Here is a 27,635-nt window from a genome sequence, read left to right as displayed (position 1 = left end):
CCCTGTAAGGAGAAGCATGCGGGTGACGCAGGACCCCAGCGCCCCGGGGGTCCCCACTGTTACCTGCTCTGCCCTGGAAGCTAAGCTGGGTGCCACAGGCAGGCCAAGGGCCACCAGGGTGGGCAGGTCATGGGTGGCTTGTAACACGACGTTTCTTCACCCCAACTAATGAGCTAATGAGACCACAGGCAGAACGTGTTTTTTCATGAAAGTGCTTTAGGAAGATTAAATTCCATGTTTATTTCTCCTCAGTTATTTTTGCATCTTCTAGATTCCTAGGCAACCTATTTACATTGCGCTTGCAGCAGTGAATTCTTCAAATAATACACAGAACAGAATCACGGAGGGCGGGGGCGGTGGTGTCCACTCTGGGAGCAGGGGTGTGCAGGGACTGGGGCTGCGGGTCTTGGTAAACTCAGGCCTGACACCAAAGCCTCAAGTCCATGTGCCATAAAAAGAGAACAAGACCAACCGCCTCTGCAGAGCTGTTCTGGGTGTTAACTCAGAGGTCCCTTTGATCAGTATCTTCTGCCAGATGAATTCGTAACTAAACACCCCACCGTGTGAGGTGACTGTGAGACCCGATCCAAGAGCTGCACGTGCAAGGACACCGTTCTCATCTCGGCAAATACGCTAAAAGCGCACGAGAGCAGAAGGCTACATGACAGACAGGAAGTGCCAACTGCTGGATTCCTGAAACACGCCGACGTGAAAAATGCCACTGAGGATGTGCTGGTGAGTCAGGAGGCTTATCAGTGAAGATTATTCATCGGCCTGCACAGAACTCCACAGGCTGCCTAGTTTCAGCATACTTTTGTGAAACAACTGAAAAAAACCTGCAAGTCTTTCAGCAAAACAACAAAGGAATATTCTCCTGCCAGTTTTATAAGTAAGTCGACTATTTCTATAAGAACAAAGTTCTAGAAAGTAGGTAGATTTAACAAGCTCTCTCCAAGATCAGTTTAGTACTTTTAAAGGCATCACAGAAAATCTTCTCTGAATTAGTTAAGCTGGAAAAAGAATTCAATAGCAGAACCTCCAAAGACCGCTGTGACTTTGAAATCCTCTACTGAGAGGGGCCAAGACACAGGTGTGTGTGTTCACGAGGCACCAGCACACACAGGACCTGTGTCTCCCCAGCTCTGTGCTCAACACGAAGCTGTTTCCAGGAGACCACTGGGATCCTGCAGCACGTCATTGTGGAAAACGCTGAGAGCTGTAGCCACTTCCTGGAGGTCCACAGTGCTTAAAATTTCCAGCAAAAATACCCATTTAACCTGAATTCAGCACCTAAATCTGAGTGCTGAACACCTTCTCCATCATCAAGAGGAACATTCTGCAGCTTTCTGGCAAATGATCTGAGGAGTGGGAGCCAGCACACAACCCCGCACGTGTCTGTGAACACACACACAAGCGCTGCGCAGCTGTTGTCTTTCCTCAGAGCGAACCCAGCCCACGCCGGCTGACAAGCAGTGCGGCCAGCAGGGGTCGCTCTGCGCCCTCAGCTGGGGATGGAGCTGGGGCCCAGTGTGGGAACACGGATAGGTGCAGCGCCCCCACCTCGTGGACAGAGGGCTTGCCCTGACGACAAGGAGACGGCCTCGACCCAGGGTGCTGTCACGGCTGGCAGGCCACCCGCTGGGGGCACCCCCGGTGGCCTGCAGCTCCCAGCCCAGCGGATGCGCGGTGCGTGTGGGTCCGGGATGGGGGTTGGCCTGCCTGGAGACCCTGAAGACCGTGTAGGGTCTTTCAGAAGGGAATGTCTGCTTCTCTGGCCAGCGGTGGAGTACCTTGACAGCACAGTTCACGTGACCTTAACTCACAGAAACTGAAGTAACTTTCAGCATGAAACAAAATGTTAACATTTTAAAAATTCTACTTAGTAAGATCTCTCCAGTAGGCCACTCTGTTATTTCTGGCTGTTATAGGATTTCAATTCATTTTTCTTAGGAAAAAACAAAACAAAAACACAGGCCCCTCTGCAGAGAGGGACGTACGCCGGTCGTCCTCGGCGCCCTGCCCTGGTCCCATACCCCCTCAGGCACTTCTTCCCCTCCCATTCTGCTTTTTCGAGTCTAGACATGCACCCTACAAATAAAAACCAAAACCTGAGACCTTAGGCTACGGAAAATAAACACTGAATGGTGGGCTTTTTTTCCATTTATGCACACCCCTGACGCCACCAAAAGAGGAAAGAGAGAGCTCTTCTTTCTGAAGACAAACCTCCCAGTGAGCGAAAACTTCTTTAAAAAAAAGAATTAGAGGGAAACAGATGAAATAAACATGTGCAGAGTCGTCTTGCATCATCTAGAACATACTTAACCTAAGACAGTGCGGGCTTTGCCATCGAGGCAGGTACAGGGTGCCCCACTGCCCCGCCGTCCTGCGGAAGATGCTAGTTCCCGACAGCCATCACAGTCAACTGCAAACTCTGCTCCCCCGACCCCAACCCCCACCACGTAACAAATATTAAAAGCCAGAGGCTAGCAAATGCAAAATTTATTTCAACTGTATATAACAGATGTCTTTTTTTGAATATAAAACAAACACTTCATTGCCATATGCAGCCACAAACAGAATATGCATACTGTACAGTACAATGCGACATCCAGGTACACAGCCGACTGAGTCCAGAACGGCAGGCGCCCACGGAAAATGGCTTTCCCGTTCACAGATTAAAAGCACAATACGCAGACTTTTTTCAAGGTCTTCACCACTATATACACATCCCTGTGTTTTGGCAGTTTTATGCAAAACACATAATATAGCTTATAGACTTGTGGCAAGTATCAATTCAATGGGAACACCATTTGAGCCATTGGCAAAGGGCCTGGAAATGGCTTAAACCTGCCCTGCAGCTCAGAATCTTCCCCCGTCATTATAACACTAACTGTACACAGAGATATTACAGAATGGCAGAAACACAGGTACTATTTCATCATGACTGAAGTTCCGCAACAGTGGAAACACTGGCCATGGCGCTCCTTCTCCTCGGCCCCATGAGAATGGCTTTCAAGCCAGTGGTACAAATACTTCCAACTAGGTCACAAGGGCAAGAGGTGCCAGACTTCAGAACAAACCCAGACAGACAAGATAGCCAGGTGGTCATTCTGTAGTGATCTTAGTTAGAATCAACAGAAAATCATTGTCAAAATGGCTTTAATTGGCACAAAGAGGAATTATGGGAAAACAGGAAAACTTTGGTGTTTGGAATATCAACGTCAGGACAACCCAGATGACATTTGGCGTTCAAGAGGAACCCAGGTGCACACAGCACATGGCCCAAAAACCCACATGCACCAACGCCCGGCCCAGCACACTCAGTCTCTGAGCATAGAGAAAACCCTGCACTGTGAGAACCTGAAAAGCTGTGACATCACCTGATGTGACATGAAGTGAAACAGACGCTTCTGAATGCACTGCATGACATGAAGCGTATGAGCCTCACAGTGACCGTATTTCTCCCATAATCCCACTTGCTACTTGGCTGAGTGTATATAAACCCCTCTCCCCAACAGGCGAACACTGGGCTCTGACCAACTCCAAAAGACTGCTCCTCAACTTTCTTATTTACACTAACTGATACAAAAATATGAACTTGCCAGGTGGCATGAGCAGTTCAGCAGACACCTGGGGACCGACAGACGTGTGTGACTCCTGGCTTCCTAACGAGCCCCTGCCTGGGGCGCTGGCCCTCCAGCACAGCTCCTGCCGGGACCCTGGGAGGGCCGCGGGGACCAGCGCCGTGCACAGCGGGGCCAGCTCCCCGGGCATGGGGCGCAGGACACCGGCACACAGCCGCTCCGTGCAAATGAGGTCAGAACCCCGCAAGCCTGGTGCTAGAGGAGGCGGGGCGCTGGGAGCACAGGGCCGGGCCACCCACACGGAGGGAAGACGCCACCCCCGACTGTTATGGCATCTCGCTTTCTGAGGCCGGCTTCACGGCATCCCTAACACACAGCTGAGTGTGAGGCGGAGGGGCCCCGCCCTACCCCCCAGTGTGGACTGGGTGCGGACTGGTGCCATGAGTGCGTGCCACGGGGCACAGTCAGTTCTTAGTGAAGCAGGAACCAGTCTGAGGGAGGGCAGTGAGGAGCTCCCACAACAAGCCCCAGGGAAGTTGGGGGCACCCCCAGATCTGAGATGTTCTCATAAGCCTGTTACACAGCAACTTGGTAAACGTTTGGGGACTTCCATCACCATGACGACCAAGAGTGAGGGTGATGTTCCACCGGGGCTGTGAAGGGAGTCTCCCTGCAGCTGAGAACAAACACGTGTGCCCACAGGCAGCAGGCTCGGACCTGGGAGTCGGGGCGGCCAGGCTTCCTGGGTACGCACACAGCCTGACCTATGCCCTCAGAGGCCAGACTTCCGCCCTGCCCTGCAGGGGCACCGGCTTGCCAAGCGCCTTCTAAGGGAAACTCCTCCAACTAACGGAAGTCTGGGGGGATGACATGCGGGTGTCTGGCCTGCGGGGAAGCGGGGCCCGGAGCCGGCCATCTGCGGGGTATGGATGTGCCCCTCGCGCGCCGGCCCGGCCTGGAGCCCAGCCCCGCCGCACTGACAGAGGCTCCTCCAGGGCAGCCGAGCACTCGGCCGTCCGGTCTGGACTCGGCTCTGGAGGCACGGTTCTTCTCATCTCTCCACCTACTGGACTGCCGCGTCCCGCACACACACAATTACGTCCCTGCATGGAAGGCCAGAGTCTCCTCCACGTCGCTAGGTCACTCAGATCACAGACCTGGTTTCAGTATAAAATACAAACGTGTTCATACAGCTGTATCTAAAAAGAAACAAGACAGTCGCTACGCTGAGAATAAAAAACCTAACCGTGCCACGTGGAGCTGTGAGACCACCACTGCCCATGGGCAAAGGACCCTCGGTGTGGCTGTGCGGACACGCCACCGCTTTCAACAGTCAGTCGCTTGCGTGGACACTCCACGTGGCCAGTAAGCCCCACAAAGTACAATGGGAAACAGCAGAAACGCTCCCCAAAGTTGTTAAAACATCACATAAGAGACAAGAAACCGAGAGAACATCTAAGAAAAGCAGGCTGCGGACAAGCATCGTTAAGGAAAGCTGAGAGGCGCGTTAGTTCTGGTGAGAGATATATGAGCAACAGCTCTTACGAGGTGTAGAACCCATCCTGTAACTATGGGCTGTCCATATACTGTCATAGTCAGAGTCTTCCGAGAAGTCTGAAGGCTCCACACGGGACAGGCTGCTGCGACGACCCAAGGAGTCTAGGCTTGACTGGTCGTCGTCAGCCAAGACGTGATTATGCATCAGGTCAGTGCCCTGCCATGCTAAGACGGGTGGGGGTGGTGGGGGGCGGGGGGGAGGGGCAGGCGGAGGGGGGACAGGCGGAGGGGGGCAGGCGGAGGGGGGCAGGCGGAGGGGGGCGAGCAGGAAGACGGCAGGAAGAGCCACAACCAAAACATGAAACAAACGCAAAAGGTGACGGGAAGAGAAGGGAAAGAGAAAAGAGTGTTAAAAAACGGCAGCAACGTTCATTTCTCCTTATCTATGGCTGCGTTTCATTTACTGACTTATTAATTAGCACGACCCTTACAACAAAACTAGAGATCTATGATTATTTAAATAAACCTATATATCACAATACCATTTCCAAACTGCTCCTTTTTAAGGTTACTGCTATTAGGCCCTCACTTACGAAATCTTTTACAAATTAAGACCACGATCACAAGAAAATTCTAAAGACATAGGACAAATAACCAATTCTGCTACACATTCAATTAACAAACAGTCTCATTTAGGACATTATTTGTAAAAGAAAACATTTATGAGGTTAATGTGGATATACTGAATGCAAAATACTTCCCAAGGATTTCTGACTTACTTCTTCAGCTACCTCTCTGCCAGACTAGAAGCCATCTTAATGATGGGGGTCTAAACTTACCTTGTCCAACTGTAATGACTTCGAGAACTTCCGACGGAGACCGGGTGACGCAGGCCCCGCCCCCGCTCCCCCACCCTGCAGAGCACACAGGCCTCCAGCCCAGAGCACCCACCCACAGGAGCCAGGGGAGTGGGCACGCGGGGAGACACGTCTGACCAGACGCATCAAGCCCCATGCTGACCCTCCCCCTGACGCGAGGGGAGCCGTGAACAGCAGCCCCGTGTCGGGGGAGGGCAGCAGGAGGCGGCGGGCATGGACGGGAGGACAGCAGTCCACACTGAGGCCATGTGGATGATGCGGGTGACCTGCACCCAGGTGCGCTGCACACAGCTGAGCCTCGGGCGGGGACGCGCATGCCGTGAGGACAGAGCCGGCCCGCCCGGCCCGTCTGCAGACTCCGCAGCACACCACCCGGCCAGCGTGGGGGACACAACTCCTGCTGTTCCTGACCACCGTGCATCACGGCCAGTCCCAGGCCCCAGAGGGTGAGGCCGTAAGGTCAGTTAAAAACAAAACCACTGCGCTGGCCAATGCCGAGTGCTCTTCCCGCACAGCAGAACTGGACACACAGGCAACGTGGCGAGACCTACACACTCCAGGCCCCATCCCCCGGGGAAGAAACGAGGCCCACACAAAAACACAAAGCTCACGTCACTAGGTCTGTTCACCTGAGATGGCCAAGCTCAAGTTTCGCTTCATACAGCTGAAGTTGAGTAATTTTTTAAAAATCTCAAACTCAAAACCCAAAAACTACAGGCACATACGGCCTATTACCCAAAATGCAGTCTCAAATAGGAAACCGTCCTGTCCTCAGGGACGATGGTCTGCGCTCACAGCCTACAGCCCCGTCACCTGCAGACTCTCGCCACACGCACACCCTGCTCTTCCTCACCTGCTCTGAGCACCGGTCACGACAGACAGGCGTTCAAACCAGACGGGGTGCAGACCAGATGTCCCAACATCACGGGCGGGACGTGTAAAGTACGAGCCAGAAAGAAGGTTCCGAATCATCTGCAGCTGTACCCAGGGCTAATCCTGTTGGCCCTAGCCTCACACCTGCAGTCACCTTGAGCAAAAGCTAAGTTAAAGCACTTGACTGTTCCTTTTTCCACCTTTTCTTTCCAGCATTTTTTTTAACAACAGACCTGACACCAACTGGAAGCACAACGTCACACTGCAGGTGGTACAGATGAGGTGACGAGCAATTCACCAAAGTCCAGATGGAGAAGGGAGCCCAAACACAACACCTAATAAAAGCCAGTTTTCATGCCAGAATTAATGTCATCCAGTCTGAGGCAGGAGAAGCTCAGCCCCGTTTCCTCCTGAACAAACCACATCCTGACTATACCCACCCTGCACTCCACTCTCAAATGCTCAGGAAGTTGGGGAAAAGAAAGAATCCACCTTTTCCTGCTCACACGACAGATTAAGATTTTTTCATAGAGGACATTATAAGTAAGATGAAGGTACACTGAGAGGTACTGAAATCTACCCATAAACTCACTGGTGTCTACAGCAAAAATTCTAAATGCAATCATTTGGGGGGCGGGGAGTTGCTATTTAAAAAACAACTCTTAACTCTAGGCTTGTGTTTGTGACAATAATTCTAAGAAATTCTTCCCTCAAAAAAATAAAAAAAACCCCACTTCCACACCAGTGGTTTAAGCAGCTTGACCAACTGAACTGAGAGTGCGTTCTGGTGTCTTAACACAAGCCGTCCTCTCCAGGCCCCAGAGACTCCCCACCCTGGCAGCGCCCTCCACTCCAAGGTCTCCCAGCGGGGCCGTGTCACTGACCGCTCAGACCCCTTCTCACGACGGAGGGATGCGGGCCAGGCCACAGAAGCAGCCTCACTAGGGGCCGCGCCGAGAGCCTGCACGGGGCCCAGCCACGTCCTTCGGGGCGTGATTTTAGGCAGAAGGAACCAGCAGAGTGGCAGCGGGCTCCGGTGACACTTACTTGAGTTGAGCGTCTGCCGCGTCTTGGCGCTGGTGCAGTAAGCTTCAATGACCTTCAGGATCTGGGCATCCTCCTCCAGCGCGGCCGTGCCTGCAAGGGACACACAGCCGTCACCACCCAAGCCACCAGCACAGCCTGGCCAGCCACTCACCCGCGGTGCTGACAGCCGACGCCCCCCCCAGACTTCGTGTCAGATAAACATTTCCCGATATTCACAGAATAGTTATGTTCCAAAGGATGTTTACTTTTTCTATGTATTTTTTTATCTACAACATATCTGGCAAAGAGCTAAAACCCAAATATATATACATATATATATACACACACATATGTCTGTGTGTGTATGTGTGTATATATATTTATACATATATATTGTCTTACTAATCCATAGAAAAGAGTATCCCCATCCTGAACATGAAAAAAGAAATAGAAACAATTCACAAGAGAACACAGAAAGAAAAATGTTCATTGTCACCAAGAAAAGATCATAAGAGAACACAGAAAGAAAAATGTTGTCACCAAGAAGTAAAAATTAAAACTAGGGATGGTGTTTTCACATATCGCCTCAGAAAATCAGAAACCATGATTCTCTGTGTGGATGCAGCTATCAGAAAGAACTTCCTGCACCCACACATGGGAGGCAGAGAAGACAGGAACAGCCCCTGGAAAGGCCATTTGATCCTATTTACCAAAGGCTTGAGAACAAGCGCTTCCCTGATCCACAGATTCCCACCAGATAGTTAATCCGGGAAACTGAGAGCACAGCCCAGAGCGTGCAGGCAGGGCTCCAGAGCTCGGCCTGAGCTGGCGCCCCTCCAGACAGGCCTCGCCTGCACCCAGAGGCCACCTGGTGGAGCACGGAGCCTGTGGAGCAGCAGCGTCTGATGGTGCTGGTGCCAGGCAGCCCTCACACCCCACATGCTTCATACCGCTGTAGCGTTCAATTCTGCTATTGTTCTAAATGTTTCTATATTTTCTAAGATATTAGATATATATTTTTAAATCCTCAACTAATTTGTAAAAAATGGGGAAGAATGGAGGACTGAGCCACTTACAAGCTGTACCAAAAATGCTCAGACAGCATCTCATATTATGATAGACACATGCAAGGCAGGCCAGATGCTCCCTCCTAACAGTCAGCGTCACACGGAGGGCTTAGGAGCCATCGAGAAACTTACATGTCACCAACTGGACCAGTCGTTTAATAGGTTTCTGTGAGAACAATGTTTAACTCCCTGCAGGATCCGCTGGGAGTCAGCGTCCACAGGGGGTAACGCTCACAGGGGATGTTGCCAATGCAGCTGCGGCTGGCACTGAGGGGGCTGCGCTGCCCAGCTCTGACGTCCTCGAGAGCGGACCCGAGGCTGGGCCCTTGCTCCCCTCTGTGGTTCTGGAAAGCCCCGCCTTAGCATCCCAAAGCCCCGCCTCCATTCTCGAGGCCCCGCCTCCCCACCCGGGAGAGCTACGTGTGTCCTCTCAGGCGCTCACTTTTTCTCAGTGCGAACTCCTCGTCTGAGGGCTTCCGCTCTGGCTTGCGCTTGGGGAGCAGCTTCTTCATGGTCTTGGGACTCTTGCTCAGGTCCTGGGGAAGGAGAGGGAAAGGCTGGCAGACCCTGGATCCGGTGGGCAGGCACGGCCGCAGCGGAGAGGGAAGCCAGAACACTCCAGCACCCGCCCCACACGCGCTGACATCCTCAGGCACAGGCTCTGACGGCCCTCCTCCACCTGGACCCGCCGGGCCGGGACCACCGGACCGCGCCCAAGAAGGCGCAGCGGCCAGTGGTGCAGGGAGGAGGGCAGCTGGCTGACGCCTGTTCAGGGAGCCACGTGCGCGGCCCACTCTGGGGCAGACCCCCTGCTGCAGCCAACCAGAAAGACAGGAGGGAACTATTTCTAAAAGAAAGGTGAGGGAAAACAGTTCCTTTAGGAACATATTCTATGCCTCAAGGGGGAAGAAAATGGAAAAGAATCAGCCCACAGGCAGGACACTGGTGCCCCCTCCGCTGGCAGACAAAGCCCCAGAGTCCGTCCCTCCGTCCACAACACATCTAGATCCTCTGAAGGGGAAGGAGAGGAACAGCATGCACAAGTCCATGCGGCCGGCAACGTTTTGACTGTCAAGCACATACTGAACACCAATGTCAGAAAGGCTAACTTCTGCATCATGGACATACACCGCTGGTGAACCTCAAGAGGCCACTCCGAGGCTGAGAACGGGAGAGTCAGGCTATGGGAGGGATCAGGCTGAAAAGCACCCAGAGACCAGAGCTTGCATTCCAAAGGTATCTCTCCAAAATCTGTGAAAGTGAAAACTTTCAAAGTGCTTGAAAATGCCGCAGAAACCATCAGTCCCCAAAGAAGTGAATGCAGCACGTGTCCCGAGGCAAGGGGGCGGAGGGGAAGCCAGGGCAGAGTGCCCGCTCGGTGGTGCTCAGTGATGGCCTTGCTCTAGGACCACTTGCTCCATGACCAGGCGGTCTGTGTGCTCAGCACGCTGGACATGTTCACGGCCACACCCTCCAAGCCTTCCTCTCTCCTCACCCTACTCCCCCCTCTCCTGTCATGAACCTGCAGCAGGGCTTGACCGCCCCCTGAACACTGAGCTAGGCAATGAGGCTGCCAAAATGCTCCTCCGACCTGGCACAGGGCCACCAGGAAAATACATTTCCTAAGAACCAAAGTTCACTAACGAAACCCATAAAGGATTAACTATAATTTATGTTGTACTCTTCTATGTACCTTAAAATTTCTCCAGCAAGGATGGAGGCAGGGTCTGCCCCAGGTCCTTCGGCAAATGTGGCCTTGTGGAGATGCAAACCCATGCAAAGGTGCTTCACCAGGCTCACAGAGGCCCCGCCCACCAAGCTCATAGTCCCACCCACCATGCTCAGAGCCACACCCACATCCCGACCCACCATGCCCACCGCACAAGCCACACCCCCACATTCATGGCCACATCCACACCAGACACAATAACTGACCCCGGCTCACACTCAAGCTCACGCGTGTGATCACCACACTTGTCACTTCAGTCACCAGCTTCCTCAAAGTGCAAACACTGCTCAGAACTGGCCCCTCTCCCTCTGTGATGGGCACAGAGGGGACCGCAGCTGGGGTCTCCCCTGAACTCAGGGGCCCTGGAGCGCAGGAAGGGGTGACATGGGAGTGAAGGCAGAGCCTTCCGCTCTGAAGCAGCTCATCGGCCCCACGTCACAGATGCAAACCCACTACGGCTCACCTCCTTGTAGCAGAGGGCAGCCGAGGGCCGCAGCGGGGGTGCGGGTCGCAGGCAGCTCAGGCTCCAGGGCTTGGGGGTCTTCGGAGGCTCCAAGGGCCCCCAGTTGATGGTGGTGTGTGGAGTGCCGTGGTGGGAGGGGTGGGGCAACGTGTGGTAGGCAGGCGTCAGCGGCGCGGGCTTGCTGTCCGCGTGCTTGCTGGACGGGGTGATGGAGTGGGAGGGGAGCTGCCGGGGACAGAGGGAGAGAGCAGAGCTCCTTCACCGCCAGAGGATCCGGGGCCAGCCCAGCCCCCTCCCAGCACATCAGCGCCCACTTGCTAGCGTGCATCCTGAACCTCCAGACGCTCAGGTTACTGGCTGCCAGGCCGAGCATCCCCCACACCCTGCGTGGGGCCCGCTGAGCTCAGGGCAGGAAGCAGCAGGCTGCTGGGTCCAGATCTGGAAATCCATGGACCGCCTTTAACTGCCATGCAGCCACATTTGCAAAGAGGGCATTTCATTTAATACAGATATCAGGATTTTATAAAAGAATGGGCATTCCCTGCACTGGGAATGTGATTGGGGGAGGGTAATTATTACCTCCCCAGGGAAAGTAGGGCTTGATCCGTTTTTGCTTTAAAAAAGTTTTCCTGGGACTCAGTAAGGCCCATTCGTGTCAATGGTTGCTTTTATATTATAAAAGCAAAATACAATTGTAACAGAGACCATATTGCCTAAAAACCAAAAAAATATTTACTGTCTTTTTATAGAAAAATTTTACCAATCCTTTGGGTAAAACATTTTCTCAGACAAATCAGCTTTAATCAAGACAAAGTTATATAAATCTAATTTCTCAGAAGGATATTAATGGGGTTTGTACTCCTAGAAACCCCAAAAGTATTACATCACACTGACAAATAAAAAAATGTTAAACAAAATAAGTAACAATTCAAAATTAGCCGGTGACCTCAAATTAACCCAAAACAATATGGTATGCTTAACAGGAGAAAAAGTTGAGTTGTTCTGTGAGCTGGAAACCAAGAGTATGGTCATTATTCGGAAGAAATGAGTAACATTTGAAACACAGGCCTAAAGGGGAGCCTGGGCTAGAGCTGAGGCCGGGGCTCGAGGGCAGAAGCAGTGGACTCTGCGGTAACCACACCGCTGCCCTGGGACCAGAGGCCAGGGTCCGAGCACAGGGCACAAGGCTACCTGAGGTGGGACTTCACAGAGGTGGGTTTCAGGGTGTTCCCACGTGAGTGAGAAAGCACTCCCTTCTGATGTGCACACATGTGCCCTTGGGATAAACTCAGTCCCATGAAAGCTAAGCATCTCTAGTATACGTTTACAATATGAAAAAGTTGTCATGGCAGAACCATTCAAAATGATAGCTGAAGCAGATGAATGGTTTTTACCCCCAGACTGCTGAGAAATGGAGTAAGAAGCTGCACCCGTGACCAGTACACTATGCCATGGCACCATCCCTGAGAAAACCCTTCAAGCCCAAGGACAGCGACCACAGGTGTGAAACACGTGGCAGAAGTCCCAGGAGAGACCCTCACAAGCTGGCCATGCCATGCGGTCCGAGGTCACCGTGAGGAGGGCACCTCGTTCGTCAGAGCTCGCAGGGAAAGACAACAGGTGTTCAGACAACTCAATACCAGTATCTTAAGCAGGCAACACCAGTAAAGGCTAGCTTTAAGCACTGACACTTTGGTACTGATATATTTTGCAATGTTTAAGGATCTAAAAACTTGCAGAGCTGCTGAGCTTTTCTAAAAACAGAAAATTCAGGTTTCTTAAAATGATGAGTCAAAAATTACACTTTAATGCCTTCAACATGAATCTGGGCCTTTTTGTCATCATAAGTTTGGTTTTCGTTTTTGTTTTTGATGAAACATAATAAATACAATTAAAATGCTCAGAGAAGCCTTCTATGGACCAGTGGTTCTCAGGGTTTTGATTGAAACCTCCAAGGTTAGTGTTCACGGCCCACCCTGGGCAAGACAGCTACCTAACCGGGTGGCAAGAACTGTGTGCGTCCATGTGTGTGAATTCTTGAGAGGCAGCACAAGCGGGCCTGGCTTATAAGTGGGTTCCCTGTGAAGCGATCACGGTCCACGGGGGATGAGGACACGTCTGCAGAGAGACCCAAGGCCCGGGCCGTGCTCTCCTAACTTGGGGTCTGCACTTGGGGGGCGGGACGGGGGCCCTTACAGTGTGGGACGGCACGGAGTGGGGCTTGACGGTGGGGTTCCCCGCCGACGTGACCTTCGTCTGCTTCTGCAGGTGGTCCACCCACTCATGGAGGTCCTGCTGGTTGTTGCAGGACACCAAGATCCGCTCGATCATGCTCCCTGGAAGAGACAGACGCAGGCTGGGGGGCGGGGGGCAGGGGCGGGAAGGGCAGCAGAGCGCACATGCACACGCGCACCCCGAGGAGGCCCACAGCACCTCCACGCAGCCCTCAGGGGGTCAGCGGGGCCACTGCCTCGGCGCCCGGACAGATAGCACCCACACAGTCTGTGCCTATCACCTGATATTTCAAACGCGTTTCTATGATTTTCACTGTCCTCAAGCTTTGTGATTGTCATTCCTGTCGTTGGTAGCTTTCCCTAAAACAGAACCCCCCCCCCAAAAAGAAACAATTAGTGCTTTTCTAGTAAAGAAGGTACCGTTATTAAAGTAAATATTAAATGATTTTAGAATAGGCAGAGGAAATATCTTCGTAAAGCAAAAAATCTCGTCTGTACCAAAAGCATGTATGATACAAAAACCTCTACCTTGAATAAGAAATCGTAATACTATAACCAAGAAATGAGCCAGCAAAAAGGTACAGGGCTGCAAACCAGAATAAAAACATTTCATCTGATGAGTTATTCTAAATATAAACAGCAAGACACAAAACATTATACACTATGATTTAAAAAACAACAACTAGGGTCCCCGGTGGCTTATTTTAAATGATGTTGTTTGTAGAAAGGAAGCACAGATATGCCTTAGAGGAACAGAGGAAGTTCCACGTCTGAAGGCAAAATACAGGAAGCTGGAGCCAGAGGAGCCGTGTGAGGGCGGTGCCTGGTCGTCCATCACCACAGCCCATCACAGCCAGGCCGGAGCTGCACAAAACGCAGAGCGCGCACCAGCCCGCCCGCTCTGGAGACCGAGGGCGAGCAGGGAGCGGAGCCAGAACTGGGCCGCGAAGGGCCGACCTCAACTGACAGACACCAGAGCTGCGGAGGCCGAGCAAGTGCTCAGGGAACACCTCTCGGAGTCAGGGCCAGAGGCCCCTGAGCGCAGGACCCCGAGCAGGGAGGCAGCAGTGAGGCTGCAGGGCACAGGGCTCCTGATACCCGGGCAGAGGCCGGGGGGCCGAGAGCACCCCACGGGGCCCGGCCTTCCGCATCCCCTACAGGCCTCATCCAGTCCACAGGCGCCAGGGCCCGCGCTCAGGAGCCTGTCCCGCAGCTGGGCGGGTGGGACGGCCGCCGGGCGGGCACTGTGTGGTCAGGTATGAACACTGCAGACGCCCTGCCGAGGGGCCGACGGCGCCAGGGTGACCAAGAGCTCGGAGCAGCCAGACAGGAAACAGCTGCGTGGCCCCGACTAGCCTGTAGCAGCAGCCACGGAGGGCAGGACGAGCTCGCTGCGGCTGGATGTGGGGCAAAGCCAGAAGTGAACACTGACACGCGTGCACTGGGGGTCACAGCACTCGGAGAGAAGCCTCCTGGACAGCGCACCCAAGGGGGAAACGGCCATGCGGCAGCATGCTGACGCCAGCATCCTGGGGCCTGAGGCCGCCCTGGACACCACCACAGCCCCACAGGTCACCACAGGGCCCTGGGCCCCGGGGTGGGGGGGACTTCGAAGCCAGGGGATGCAGCTGGAAGGGACCGTGGTCGCTTAAGTGGCGGCCACTGGCTTGCGGAGCCAAGCAGGTACTCCCTCAGCCGGGCGCTGGCTCAACCACAGGCTCACGAATCAGGAGGCGGTCCTTCCCTGGGCTGGCCCGTGCCTATCTGCTTTCTCACGCCTGAAGTGCTCCTTTCAGAGGAAGTGTGTGACGCCAACTCCTCTCTGGGCTGCAGAGCTTTCCAGCAGGTGCAAGCCAACCATGAATGCTCTGGACTCAGGACCCACCAGAGCACTTGTTGGGGACAAAAACAGCGTGCCACATGTGTGGAAATGCAACTCAAGAGCAAACCCAGGGTGACTTCTGTGGGAATGGCTCCTGGCGACCAGTCAGGCCTCAAAAACTTGATGGAAGGGCCGCACAAGACAAGAGCAGTCAACTTTGCCAGAAGCCCCACTGGACACAGAGAGACCGTGAGGCACCTAATGGGCTCCCTGGTGGCTAAGACGGTAGGGAAGCCGCCTGCACTGCGGGAGACCGGGGCTCCATCCCTGGGTGGGGAGGTCCCTGGAGGAGGGCGAGGCAACACCACACTTTAAATTAACATACAGAAACAGAAGAACTCTGCCCTTGCCCTTTCTTCTTAAATCAGTCTCATATCCTCTCGAAGAAAATCAGAAAAGCCATTAGCAATAAAAAAGCTAAATACACCCCTGGCGTGTGCCAGTGACTGCTGACTCCACTGGGGGCCCACAGACCACCTCAGCTGCACGTCCCCCCCCACCCCCAGCCGGCCTGCGGGTGGCAGGAAAGCAGCAGAACAACCGGCAGGTGACCAGCTGGCCTGCATCCAGCAGTCTGCGTCCTCGGGGTCAGCTGTGCAAATACCTGTTTCCTTCTCTTTTTGCTCTGGATTAACACAAAGATCCTAACTGGCACAGTTACAGCGAAACACAGACAGGAGTGTCTGTAGGGATGTGAATGTAACACTTTAGGTACAACCCTATAGGCAGCACACGAACAGATACATAGTATTTAATACAAAAACTCAAAGTGAGCCTTAAAACAGTTCTCACATCCACAATAAACAAATACAAACTGAAAATGTGTTTTACCTGATATATAAAACCACTCATCCTAGGACTGGCAGACAACATTAGCAAAATATTTGGAAAGAGTAGAAGATATCTCTCATTCTTTTCCTAATGTAAAAGAACAAATTCAAATAAGTGTATTAAAAACATATATTTACAATGGTGAGAACAAATATTTACATTAGGCCTTATGAAATAGGATATCACACTTCATGCTTAGGTGTTTCTTTCTACCAAATTTAAATTAAATGGAAACAAAATCATGACAAATTCATAAGACTCACAAGTAGCCCATGGAGTATCTTTTTTAAAAATCTGAGTTTAGGTCTGCCATTGACTCATTAGGCAGGAGTTAGAAAAACAAATTTTTTTCTGTGGTTGAGAGAAAATGAAGAACTTGTGAACTTTTAGTGGCAGTGGAGACCAGGTGGAACCTTCAGGCTGAAGGCAGGGAGAATAAAGCAGGGAGACGCCTCTGGCCCACTGACGGATCCTGGCACTACCCTAGAGCCGAACACGTCCACTGTTGCCATCCCCCAAAGAGCTCTGCCCAATTTACATGAAAGGCCGACGAGCACTGTTTATATGTTAAATCTCATTTGCTGCAATCAGTAAGAGAAGCCCCAGAAAGACCCTAAGTGAAGCACAAAGATGCCCAAGAATCTAAAAGAAGACTCAAGAGAAACACTGCCCACAGCAGTGAAGGAACTCGGGGAGGCGGTGTCCCCGGCAGGGGAAGCCAGCCAGGCATCGGGGCCTTGGAGGAGGCTCCCCCAGTGAGAGAAACGCCGGGAACGCTGAAGGCAGTACCTCGCTGCCGGCACACTGGATCAGGACCTGGGACATGTAGACGACGCTGCCCAGGGTCTTGATGTCGTCGCCCTCCCAGTTGCGGATGGCCTCCGTCAGGATCTGCAGCTCCAGCTCCTTCCTCTTCCTCACCTCCTGACACTGCGCCTGGGGGCACAGGAGGCGCGTCAGGGGAGACGGGCTCCCAGACCGAGCTCCAGGCTCTCCTGCTCCGGCCCCGACCTCTTCTTCAGACAGACCAGCCAGTGAGCAACGCGCTTACTTCACGAGAACGGAATCAAGTCAAGAGAGACCCACAACAACCAACAGCTCTAGAATGAGAAACACTAGTTTAGAAAAATACAGGAAATCCTGTCATTTTTAGAAGAAATGTGGACTGGACAAGAAAAACATTCTCTGATTTTACTAGTGAGTGCCAGAAAAGACCTAGACAAGGGGAAAAAGGGTGAGTTCCATTTGTGCTATAAATAAGACACGTATTCCAGAAACAGTCATTAAGACAGCTTGACAGCAGATAAGAAGGCAGCCCAGCACTCCATTTCATACGTCACTAGAGACACTGGGATGAGGCTAAAAACATGTTCTAAACCATTTACATGTACTACAGCATTATGTGGTACCGTGTAAAAGTGAAAACACTGATCCTTCCATTTCTCTGGTGTCCACAGTGCCATAAAGCATGAAAGTTTACCAGCCATGGAATAACTATGTTATTTATTTTTTATTTCTCGAGAATAAATCCAAATTATAGTTCACAGCTTAGTTTCTGCATTCATTTGAAATAATAATGCCTGATGGAAAAAAACCGTAACACACTCTATCACTTACTGAAAGGTTTTTGAAGGCGGTCATGGATTTCTGAATATCTTGTCTGTCTGGGTGATAATCCTTTGAATAAAAGAAACACACTGTGAGCTTTCATAATGAAAAGTTTGTTCTTCGAAAGGCTCTCTCTGGAGACTGGCTTGAACCTCCCCTGCAGTCTCAGCCTGTAATCTGTCCCTTTGTCTCCGTACTGAAGGGCCCCTGCTCAGTCTCTGAGGGGGTCACGGAGCGGTGGACAGTCTTCTAGACTCTGCGCTGGAGGAGGAGGCCAGCCCACAGCCTCACCCACCCCCACCCGCCCCGATGCTCGGGCAACAGAGGGCAGAGGGGAGCGGCAGACTGCCTGCCCCGTGGGGAAGGGCTCACCACACCCTACCCAAGCCAGCGGCCTGAACCCCAGCTTCTGCCGGGCCCAAGTCTGTGTTCTGAAAATGAGATAAGCACACATCGTTCGCTGATTCTTTTCCTATCACCTCTCCATAATTTACACACTTAACACTGTACGCACATGTTCCCCTTGTGACCCCTCAACACCACGACGTTTCCCAGGTACTGGAAATATCCCCGCTAGCAGTGGTTGGAGCAGACGCTGCTCTACACAGCTGGGATACGGGAAAACAACTTCAGAACCAACGAAGTCCCCGTGACACTCTCCCGAGTCACAGGCCGGTGGGGAAGCCCTCTCCGGGTCTGGCTCCTCGCTGCTGCTCCTGGCATGGCCAGCGGGGCAGACGTACCTCCATGTGCCTCTCCAGCTCCTTGAGCAGCGCAGGGTACTTGTCCAGGCGCATGAACGGCTTGCTGAGGCCGGTGGTCAGCACGAGAATCCCTGGGCTGCTGGCGCCCTTCAGCTCCATGAACTCTCCCAGCTCCTCACTGAGCGTGCGCGGAGAGAGCAGAGGCCACCGTCAGAGCCCAGGAGGGCCGCGCGCCTGCCCCCAGCCCCCAGATGACGACGCGGCGCCCGTGGCCACGCAGAGGCCACAGGCTTTACAGCCTCGCGTGCTGCTTACTTCTGAACACCAGAGGGAAGGCCCCCCACAGCTCACGTCAGGGCCCTCAGCCTGAGCAAAGCCATGTGTGCGTGGCACAAAGCGCCACGGCTTCCCAGCCAACCACTCAGGAAAGCCCCGCTCAGCGAGCCACCTGCATACAGAGAGGCCTGAATGTGCGCGGGCCTTGTAGGGCAAGGACAGAGCCCCGTGAGCAGGTCCTTCGAGACGGTAAAACCTGCAAGGAGACGCGTCACGACGACAACCACCTGACTCACGGTGCTGAGCCGCCAGGCCCCACAGTCCCCCAACAGCAGTGCCACTGTCCCTGACACGCACGCGGGGGCTCAGCCTCCAAAAGCATTCTCACATCATTTCACTTCACCCTCAGACCCGTGGGAGAAAGTTGTCTGCATTTGCAGACAAGGAACCCGAGCGTGCATTCAGAAACAAACAAGCCGCAGAGCAAGCCTGTCCTGTTCAGTCCTGCTCCCCCACCTTCCCGGACCAAGGTCCTCCCCCCGCAACCCTGCATCCCCAGCCCCATTGAGCGCCTTCCCGGACCACAGTCCACCTCCCCCACCCTGCATCCCCAGCCCCATCGAGCGCCTTCCCGGACCGCAGCCTCATGCCCAGGGCTGCCCTGGCTCCGCTTCAGAGGAGCACCCAGGAAGGCCAGCGGGGGGCCCAGCTCCGTCACCCACACATCTGTGGCTCACGTCTGTGATGGACACTCTGCATTCCTGTCTCTGCACCATGGGACAGATGACACCTGGGGCCCCCGGGAGGACCCCAGTCTGTGGCCTGCACTGCTGCCGAGAGGAGTCCCTCCAGACACGGAGCAGAGGACGCCCGGGCTGCGGGCGAGCGGAAGAGGCCACAACCCCTCAGGGTCCCCACGTCTCCCACCGGGAGGAGCACGATAAACGAAGTCATAAAGTAAATATCCTCAAGCCCCAGCCCATCGGTGCGGGTCACCTCACGTCACCCCTCCCCCTTAATGGCACTAAGAGTAAAGTTTGACTCCTTTAAATATAATCCAATTGGGGCCTTTTCTACCACAAGAAAAATAACAAAAAAAGTCTCTGTGGGCCATTCTTGATATTTTAGTATTATATGAAACTTCATAACTATAGTTATGGCAGACAATAATTAATAAAACTAAGCAGATTATTCTTATCACCCATCCACCTACTCCCAAAATTCCCTACAACTAAAAATTTATGTGGAATTTTTGCAAGCAAAAGTAACTTCTTTTAATATCCATATGACAGTCACAAAATGCCAGACATGTACACAATTAAGAAATGAAACAAAACCTTTTATAAATCTTTACAGATCACTGTATGGGCTTCCCAGGAGATGCTAGTGGTAAAGAATCCCCCTGCCAATGCAGGAGACATAAGAGACTTAGGTTGGATCCCTGAGTTGGGAAGATCCCCTGGAGGGGGGCATGGCAACCCACCCCAGAATTCTTGCCTGGAGAATCCCATGGACAGAGGAGCCTGGTGGGCTGCAGTCCACGGGGTCTGCAAAGAGACACGACTGAAGCAACTTAGCATATATTTGTTTCATTGTTTAGTTTTTAAAAAATTTAGTACCATAATAAAACAAAACAGCAGGCTATAGCTTTTCTGACAAAACAAAGACCCTTTCTGCTTAATTTCTACTGATGCTAGCAACGCTTACACAGTGTTTTTTCCTCTGTAATTACTCAAACGATACTGTGGGCTGCAAGAGAGTGACCAGAGGAACACAGAGGCAACCTCAGTTTAGCGCAGCAAAAAGTAACAACTACTGTGCTGGGAAAAAGGAGACATTCTACATATTAAATCATGAAACCTCTAATTCACTCGCAACAGGCAGCCACGAGCCTATGATGTCGACTATCAAACGGTAATGCAAAAGGCAGATATCCGTTATAATTCAACAGGACCGGAGGCTCCATACATATATTTTGCAGATTCACACTCAAAATCCAAACTAACACAACGTAAGGATCATAAGACCAAAAATAAGAATTAAAAACTGCAAAACACTATGTTTAAATCAATCCCTAAGAAAGTATATTCAAGCAGAAAAACAGACTGATCCAGCCCTAAGTGGTGGTTTCACGACCTCAACAAGAGCAGGACAGAGGCCACAAGTAGGACCCAGGACAGAAGGGAAAGGGAGGGAGGGCTGGCAGAGGCCAGGTCTGAGCGGCGGGCAGGGGGCGCCGCCGCCCAGGGGCCCCAAGAGGGCACGCGGGCAGTGCATCCCGCCAGCCGCTTCGCTCGCCCAAGCTCGGCACACTCCCAGGGCCTGGACGTCCTGCCCCCCGCCCGGGACACGCCACACGAACGCGGGCAGGGGGTCCGTGAGCAGAGCCCCGGCTGGACTCCCTCCTGCTCTCCTGGGAAAAGCTGCCCTGAGGTTCTAGCCACGACACAAGCAGTCATTAAAGTAATAACACAGAGGGGAACGCAGCACATGCTCACAAGCATTGCCCCTGAACATCTGAATGATTTAAATGTCACCTTCAGGACACAGCTTCACCCCCAGGGGGCTGACCCCTGACCAAAACGGCGGAAGGTGAGCACACATTTAAAATGCCCTGTAATTTACCCCAGCATTCTACCTGCTGTTCATCTCTCCCAGGGCTGCGTCAACAATTCCTGCGGAATTTTCAGAAACTTCACATTTCAACCCGTGCATTTCACTCGGGAGCAAACTCATCTAAGTCATCGTTCCTGGGAGGAGATGCCAGGCCAGGTCACCGCATCCATGCTTCCCGGCTTTCCTGGGAAGGTGCGTGCACGGCAGCCCGCCTGCCCCGGAGCGTGCAGACGACCAGCCCGCCTCTCATTCCTGCGGTCCCCGGGCACCCTCACCGCCCTTCTTTCCCACCCCTGTGTCAGAGATGACTGGCCTCACTCAGGAACGGAGATGCATCAACACAAGTGGAGGTTCAGAATCGAGGCACACTGAACAACAGTCAACACCCGGAGTCTGGGGCAGCGACCGACGTGAGTATGAGACACCAGAGCAATCAGCATTTACTGAGAGTTCATCACGTCCACGCAGTGCTGGCCAGCTCAGGGGTTCCGCTTCCCGCCGACAGGACTCTATAACCAGGCACTTCCGGAGAAGCGGGGTGACCTCCGAGGCCACTGCAGAGCGGTGGCTAGGGCTCAGAGCAGGCCACAGGCCCTGCCCAAGGTCCACACGATCCGGCCACACTTGGACGGACACAGGCCGCCTCGCTGGAGCCTCAGTTTAGAAACAGCCCAACGACGCCTGCATCCCAGCACAGCCTCTAAGCTTCAAACTGAAATATTAAGTTAGAGTAACTTGAGGTTAAATATTTAAATCAGGAGCACAGTGGCATTTACCTTGCTCCGACTCATACTATTTCTTGATTTCTGGCTGAACTGCTGTTTTCAGAAGAAACCATTAAGTTTTTGAATCCCTAACACAGATGCAAGCCCCTCTGGGAGCAGAAGCAGAGCTCGGCGGCCACCCTGCGTGCAGGTCAAGCCCCGCAGTCCTCCCTGCTGCCCAGGAACACCGGCCATGCCTGACCAGACAGCAGAGAGCAGCCTGCTGCTGCTTCCCTGGTCTCCCGGCTGCAGAGCAGACGCGCACGGCCTCTGGCTCGGCGTGCCCCACAGAGACGGACACCACCTCCTACAGCAAGGCCAGTGCTGTCCCATGTACCCCAGTCCCACGCACTGGGCGGATGCGGCTCCGGCAGCCCGGACCAGCCCGCGGCCACCCTCGTGAGCCCCCACCAGCCCCCGACCTCCGGCCAAAGGGTCCAGGCTGAAGGGGAGACTTCAAAACACACCTGTTTCTATTATAAGCACAAATTAGGATTTTAAAGCCTGACATCAGTCCTCCCCAGGCACTCACTTGGAGGGAAATAAAACTTACCAGTCTTGAGTAAACACATGGGTGCTTGCACCACGTTTCAAGTAATAACTGACAGAAACGAGCTGCCCAGAGGGAACCCCAGACATGGCTGCCCGCACCCCTACCCCGGGAAGAAGCCCACGAGACGCACCTGTGTTCCGTGAGGACGCTGACCGCGGACGGGTGGTTGGCACAATACGCCAGGTACAGGGTCTTCATCTGTGGCATCAGGCTGAGGAAGCAGCCCCCGACCCTCTGCTGGGCCTCCGGCATCCTGCAGACAGTGACACGGAGCCCCACTTAGGGAGCGTCTCCCAGAGTGGGCCCCAGCCCACGGGGCAGCCCCGGACGGCGCGCCCAGCCCCCAGCCCCCGGGGGAGCCGCTCAGCGGAAAGCAGGCCGTCCCCTCCTCGAGTGTCCAGACGCCGGGACCTGCAGGTCAGCCCCTTCCTTGGATAGTGAGCAAAACAGATGTCCAGGAGCGTTATGTTGTGTGTAAATGAGGAGGAACGGGGCGTGTGGTTACTTGGTCGGTAAGGTTTCCTGCTGAAGTAGCTGCGAGACAGGCGCACGAGAAGCCCCACAGCGGCTCCCGGGTGGAGGCTGCCCCATCAGTGGGGGGAAGAGACAAGTGGCACGCAGAGCAGAGCGGCCACCCCACCAGGTGAGGGAGACAGTCCCGGGCGTCGGGGGCCAACAGCCCTCCCAGGCCGCGGGGGCCACAGGACCCGACAGCCTGCCCCCGAGCAGGCCCTGTGTGTACGCGAGGGCCAGCGCTCAGCTCATTCACTGGGATCTGAGGTCAAAGCAAGTGGGCGCCCGCACTGCTGGCAGACTCCTTCCCAAGTGTGAACCCCCAAGTGGGTTTTAACAGCCTTCAGGGATTAGTCACAGTTTCCTGTATCTGCAGGATAAATAGTCACTGACTCAATAAATTAACTTCAACCATTCAGTTAGGCACTGGGAACACATTCAAAATAGAGAAAGAGTGAGTTTTTACCTTAAGGGTGACTACAATCTGTGGGGGGGACACAAAACCAGTTCAAAACTAAGCTGAGTATAAGAGAGACAGAGTCGATGCCTCAATCATAAGAGCCACTCACTGCAGGCGCCCCCAGAAGAGGACAACATGCAGTCCGGGAGGGGGAGAGGGCACCCCAGAGGGGAGAAGGCGCCCCAGAGAGGGAGCAGCACCCCCCAGTCACCGGGGAGCAGGAATCACACGCTGCCAAGGGCACCCTCCCCAAAGGCACTAGACCACCTGCTTCCTACCAGGACCCGGACACCCAAGACACACCTGCTCTGAGACCACAACACACGGACATCTCAGCAGGAGACGGTCACACTCGGATGCAAGAAAGCAGGCGGAGGCTGCCTTCTCCAGCGAGAGACCTGCAGGGAACCCCGACTGCCCGGCTGAGGGGACCGAAGGCGATAGCAGTGACAGGCCGTCACGCTTTGGCGGAGAAGAGCAAATCACTGCCGGAGACGGGGCATGGGCAGCCTGCAGATGCGCCGTCTAAGTGATGAGATGACGGGGCTGCACGCCCTGCTCAGCGCCAGGCTAGGAGCTGCTGGGACAGCCTCGCCTGCCTGGGCCAGACCACAGCCCCACGCACTCAGAGGAGAACACACTGAAATCTAGGTCAAGGGGCTTTAATCTGTTAACATGTCCGTGGATTACACACGGACAATGACTTCAGTAAGTAAGACCTTCCTTCTTTCTTCCCATCATGCTTGGCTCTAGAGGTTTACTACCTCTCTCAACCCAATGCTGCAAGAAGTCTCTGCACTCGCCACCATCAGCTCATGAATCTTTTCACAGTCCATCCACTCGCCAACCTGCAGGAGCAGCCAGAGCTCACAAAGGTCGCATGCTGGTCTTAACTGGAGCCCAGGTATTATGCTGACACACCTCACACGCAACAGCGTGTAGATCACCGAAATAATGGAACACGCAACACTCACAAAGACCATCCAGGCAGAACATGACTTAAGAATTGAGAGAGAGGATTTTCATCGTGGTTCTCTCTCGTGCTTCCAGAGGCGGGTTTGAGAACATGAAGATGTGTAGCAGAGCATGGTGCTCTCACCGCATCCCCCTGCAGCCTCCTGGAGGCCCCACACCAAGCTGTGACAATTAGTGCGGGGTCAGCAAGGCCTGCTACTGTGGTTCCATCACTGATCTGATGATAGGAGGGGGTGGTCTGACAAGAGGTGTCATCAATCAAGGACCTGATAACAGGCAAAGTTATCAGAATGGTCAGATGCCAAGTGAGGACTTAGCAAAGGTCTGGTAACAGGTGAAAGAAACAGGTAAAACCACTAGACCATTCAGGTATAACCTAAATCAAATCCCTTACGAATATACAGTGGAAGTGACAAGCAGATTCAAGGGATTAGATCCGATAGACAAAGTGCCTGATGAACTATGGACGGAGGTTCGTGACATTGTACAGGAGGCAGGGATCAAAACCATGCCCAAGAAAAAGAAATGCAAAAAAACAAAACGGCTGTCTGAGGAGGCCTTACAAATAGCTGAGAAAAGAAGGGAAGCGAAGGCAAAGGAGAAAAGGAAAGACATTCCCATTTGAAAGCAGAGTTCCAAAGAATGGCAAGGAGAGATAAGAAAGCCTTCTTCAGTGATCAATGCAAAGAAATAGAGGAAAACAATAGAATGGGAAAGACTAGAGATCTCTTCAAGAAAATTAGAGATACCAAGGGAACATTTCATGCAAAGATGGGCACAATAAAGGACAGAAACGGTATGAACCTAACAGAAGCAGAAAATGTTAAGAAGAGGTTGCAAGAATACACAGAAAAACTATACAAAAAAGATCTTCGTGACCCAGATAACCATGATGGTGTGATCACTCACCTAGAGCCAGACATCCTGGAGCGCGAAGTCAAGTGGGCTTTAGAAAGCATCACTACAAACAAAGCTAGTGGAAGTGATGGAATTCCAGTTGAGCTATTTCAAATCCTAAAAGATGATGCTTTGAAAGTTCCGCACTCAATATGCCAGCAAATTTGGAAAACTCAGCAGTGGCCACAAGACTGGAAAAGGTCAATTTTCATTTCAATCCCAAAGAAAGGCAATGCCAAAGAATGGTCAAACTACGGCACAATTGTACTCATCTCACACGCTAGCAAAGTAATACTCAAAATTCTCCAAGCAAGGCTTCAATAGTATGTGAAACGAGAACTTCCAGATGTTCAAGCTGCATTTAGAAAAGGCAGAGGAACCAGAGATCAAATTGCCAATATCTGCTAGATCACTGAAAAAGCAAGAGAGTTCCAGAAAAACATCCACTTCTGCTTTATTGACTATGCCAAAGCCTTTGACTGTGTGGATCACAACAAACTGTGGAAAATTCTTAAAGAGATGGGAATATCAGACCACCTGATCTGCCTCCTAAGAAATCTACTGCAGGTCAAGAAGCAACAATTAGAACGGGACATGGAACAACAGACTGGTTCCAAATCAGGAAAGGAATACGTCAGGGCTGTATATTGTCACCCTGCTTATTTAACTTATATGCAGAGTACGTCATGAGAAATACTTGGCTGGATGAAGCACAAGCTAGAATCAAGACTGCCAGGAGAAATATCAATAACCTCAGATACGCAGATCTGGCAGAAAGTGAAGAACTAAAGAGACTCTTAATGAAAGTGAAAGAGGAGAGTGAAAAAGTTGGCTTAAAACTCAACATTCAGAAAACTAAGATCATGGCACCTGGTCCCATCATTTCATGGCAAATAGATGGGGAAACAGTGGAAACAGTGAGAGACTTTATTTTCCTGGGCTCCAAAATCACTGCAGATGGTGACTGCAGCCATGAAATTAAAAGACACTTGCTCCTTGGAAGAAAAGCCATGACCAACCTAGACAGCATATTAAAAAGCAGAGACATTACTTGGCCAACAATGGTCTATCTAGACAAAGTTATGACTTTTCCAGTAGTCATGTATAGATGTGAGAGTTAGACCACAGAGAAAGCTGAGTACTGAAGAATTGACGCTTTTGAACTGTGGTGTTGGAGAAGACTCTTGAGAGTCACTTGGACTGCAAGGAGATCCAACCAGTCCATCTTAAAGGAAATCAGTCCTGAATATTCACTGGAAGGACTGATGCTGAAGCTGAAACTCCAATACTTTGGCCACCTGATGCAAAAAACTGACTCTTTGGAAAAGACCCTGATGCTGGCAAAGATTGAAGGCAGGAGGAGAAGGGAATGACAGAGGATGACATGGTTGGATGGCATCACCGACTTGATGGACATGAGTTTGAACAAGCTCTGGGAGTTGGTGATGGACAGGGAAGCCTGGTGTGCTGCAGTCCATGGGGCTGCAAAGAGTCGGACACGACTGAGTAACTGAACTGCACAGGTCAAGAGTTACCAATGGTCTGATACAGGAGAGTTATGAAAGGTCAGGTAACAGGTGAGGCTTTATCCATGGTCAGATACAGGTGAGTTATCGACGGTCTGATACACGTGAGTTATCTGTGGCCTGATACAGGTGAGTTATCGGTGGCCTGATACAGGCAAGTTATCAGTGGTCTGCACAGGCAAGTAGTCGGTGGCCTGATACAGGTGAGTAGTCAGTGGCCTGACACAGGTGAGTTGTCAGTGGTCTGATACAGGCGAGTTACCGGTGGTCTGACACAGGTGAGTTGTCAGTGGTCTGATACAGGTGAGTTATCAGTGGCCTGATACAGGTGAGTTACTGGTGGCCTGATACAGGCGAGTAGTCAGTGGCCTGACACAGGTGAGATATCAGTGGCCTGATACAGGTGAGTTACTGGTGGTCTGATACAGGCAAGTAGTCAGTGGCCTGACACAGGTGAGTTGTCAGTGGTCTGATACAGGTGAGTTATCGGTGGTCTGATACAGGTGAGTAGTTGGTGGCCTGATACAGGCGAGTTGTCGGTGGCCTAATACAGGTGAGTTACCGGTGGTCTAACACAGGTGTGTTATCAGTGGCCTGATACAGGTGAGTTACTGGTGGTCTGATACAGGTGAGTAGTTGGTGGCCTGATACAGGCGAGTAGTCGGTGGCCTGATACAGG

At 52.6% G+C, this 27,635-nt stretch overlaps 1 protein-coding gene across 6 annotated transcripts in view; it reads right to left on the bottom strand.

Moving 5' to 3' along the window:
• Positions 1-27,635, bottom strand: part of ARHGEF7 (Rho guanine nucleotide exchange factor 7) — a 76,710-nt gene that overhangs the window by 5,902 nt on the left and 43,173 nt on the right. For 4 of the 6 annotated variants that reach the window (XM_061133540.1, XM_061133544.1, XM_061133541.1 and 1 more), the window contains 10 exons: positions 22,716-22,838; positions 18,416-18,554; positions 17,682-17,741; positions 16,854-17,000; positions 16,065-16,151; positions 13,633-13,711; positions 13,314-13,453; positions 11,118-11,342; positions 9,368-9,461; positions 7,880-7,969 (listed from right to left, as the gene is read on the bottom strand). In XM_061133540.1, coding sequence (XP_060989523.1) covers positions 7,880-7,969; positions 9,368-9,461; positions 11,118-11,342; positions 13,314-13,453; positions 13,633-13,711; positions 16,065-16,151; positions 16,854-17,000; positions 17,682-17,741; positions 18,416-18,554; positions 22,716-22,838 — 1,184 coding nt within the window. Of the gene's footprint in view, positions 1-2,484; positions 4,742-5,129; positions 5,307-7,879; positions 7,970-9,367; positions 9,462-11,117; positions 11,343-13,313; positions 13,454-13,632; positions 13,712-16,064; positions 16,152-16,853; positions 17,001-17,681; positions 17,742-18,415; positions 18,555-22,715; positions 22,839-27,635 lie in introns of those variants that run through there. The other 2 variants (XM_061133545.1, XM_061133543.1) reach the window with 2 other exon arrangements.

The sequence above is a fragment of the Dama dama genome, chromosome 30 (genome assembly GCF_033118175.1).
Source record: "Dama dama isolate Ldn47 chromosome 30, ASM3311817v1, whole genome shotgun sequence".
NCBI lineage: Eukaryota > Metazoa > Chordata > Mammalia > Artiodactyla > Cervidae > Dama > Dama dama.
Note: the sequence above shows the minus strand (reverse complement) of the source record. Positions and strands in the feature narration are given on the sequence as shown.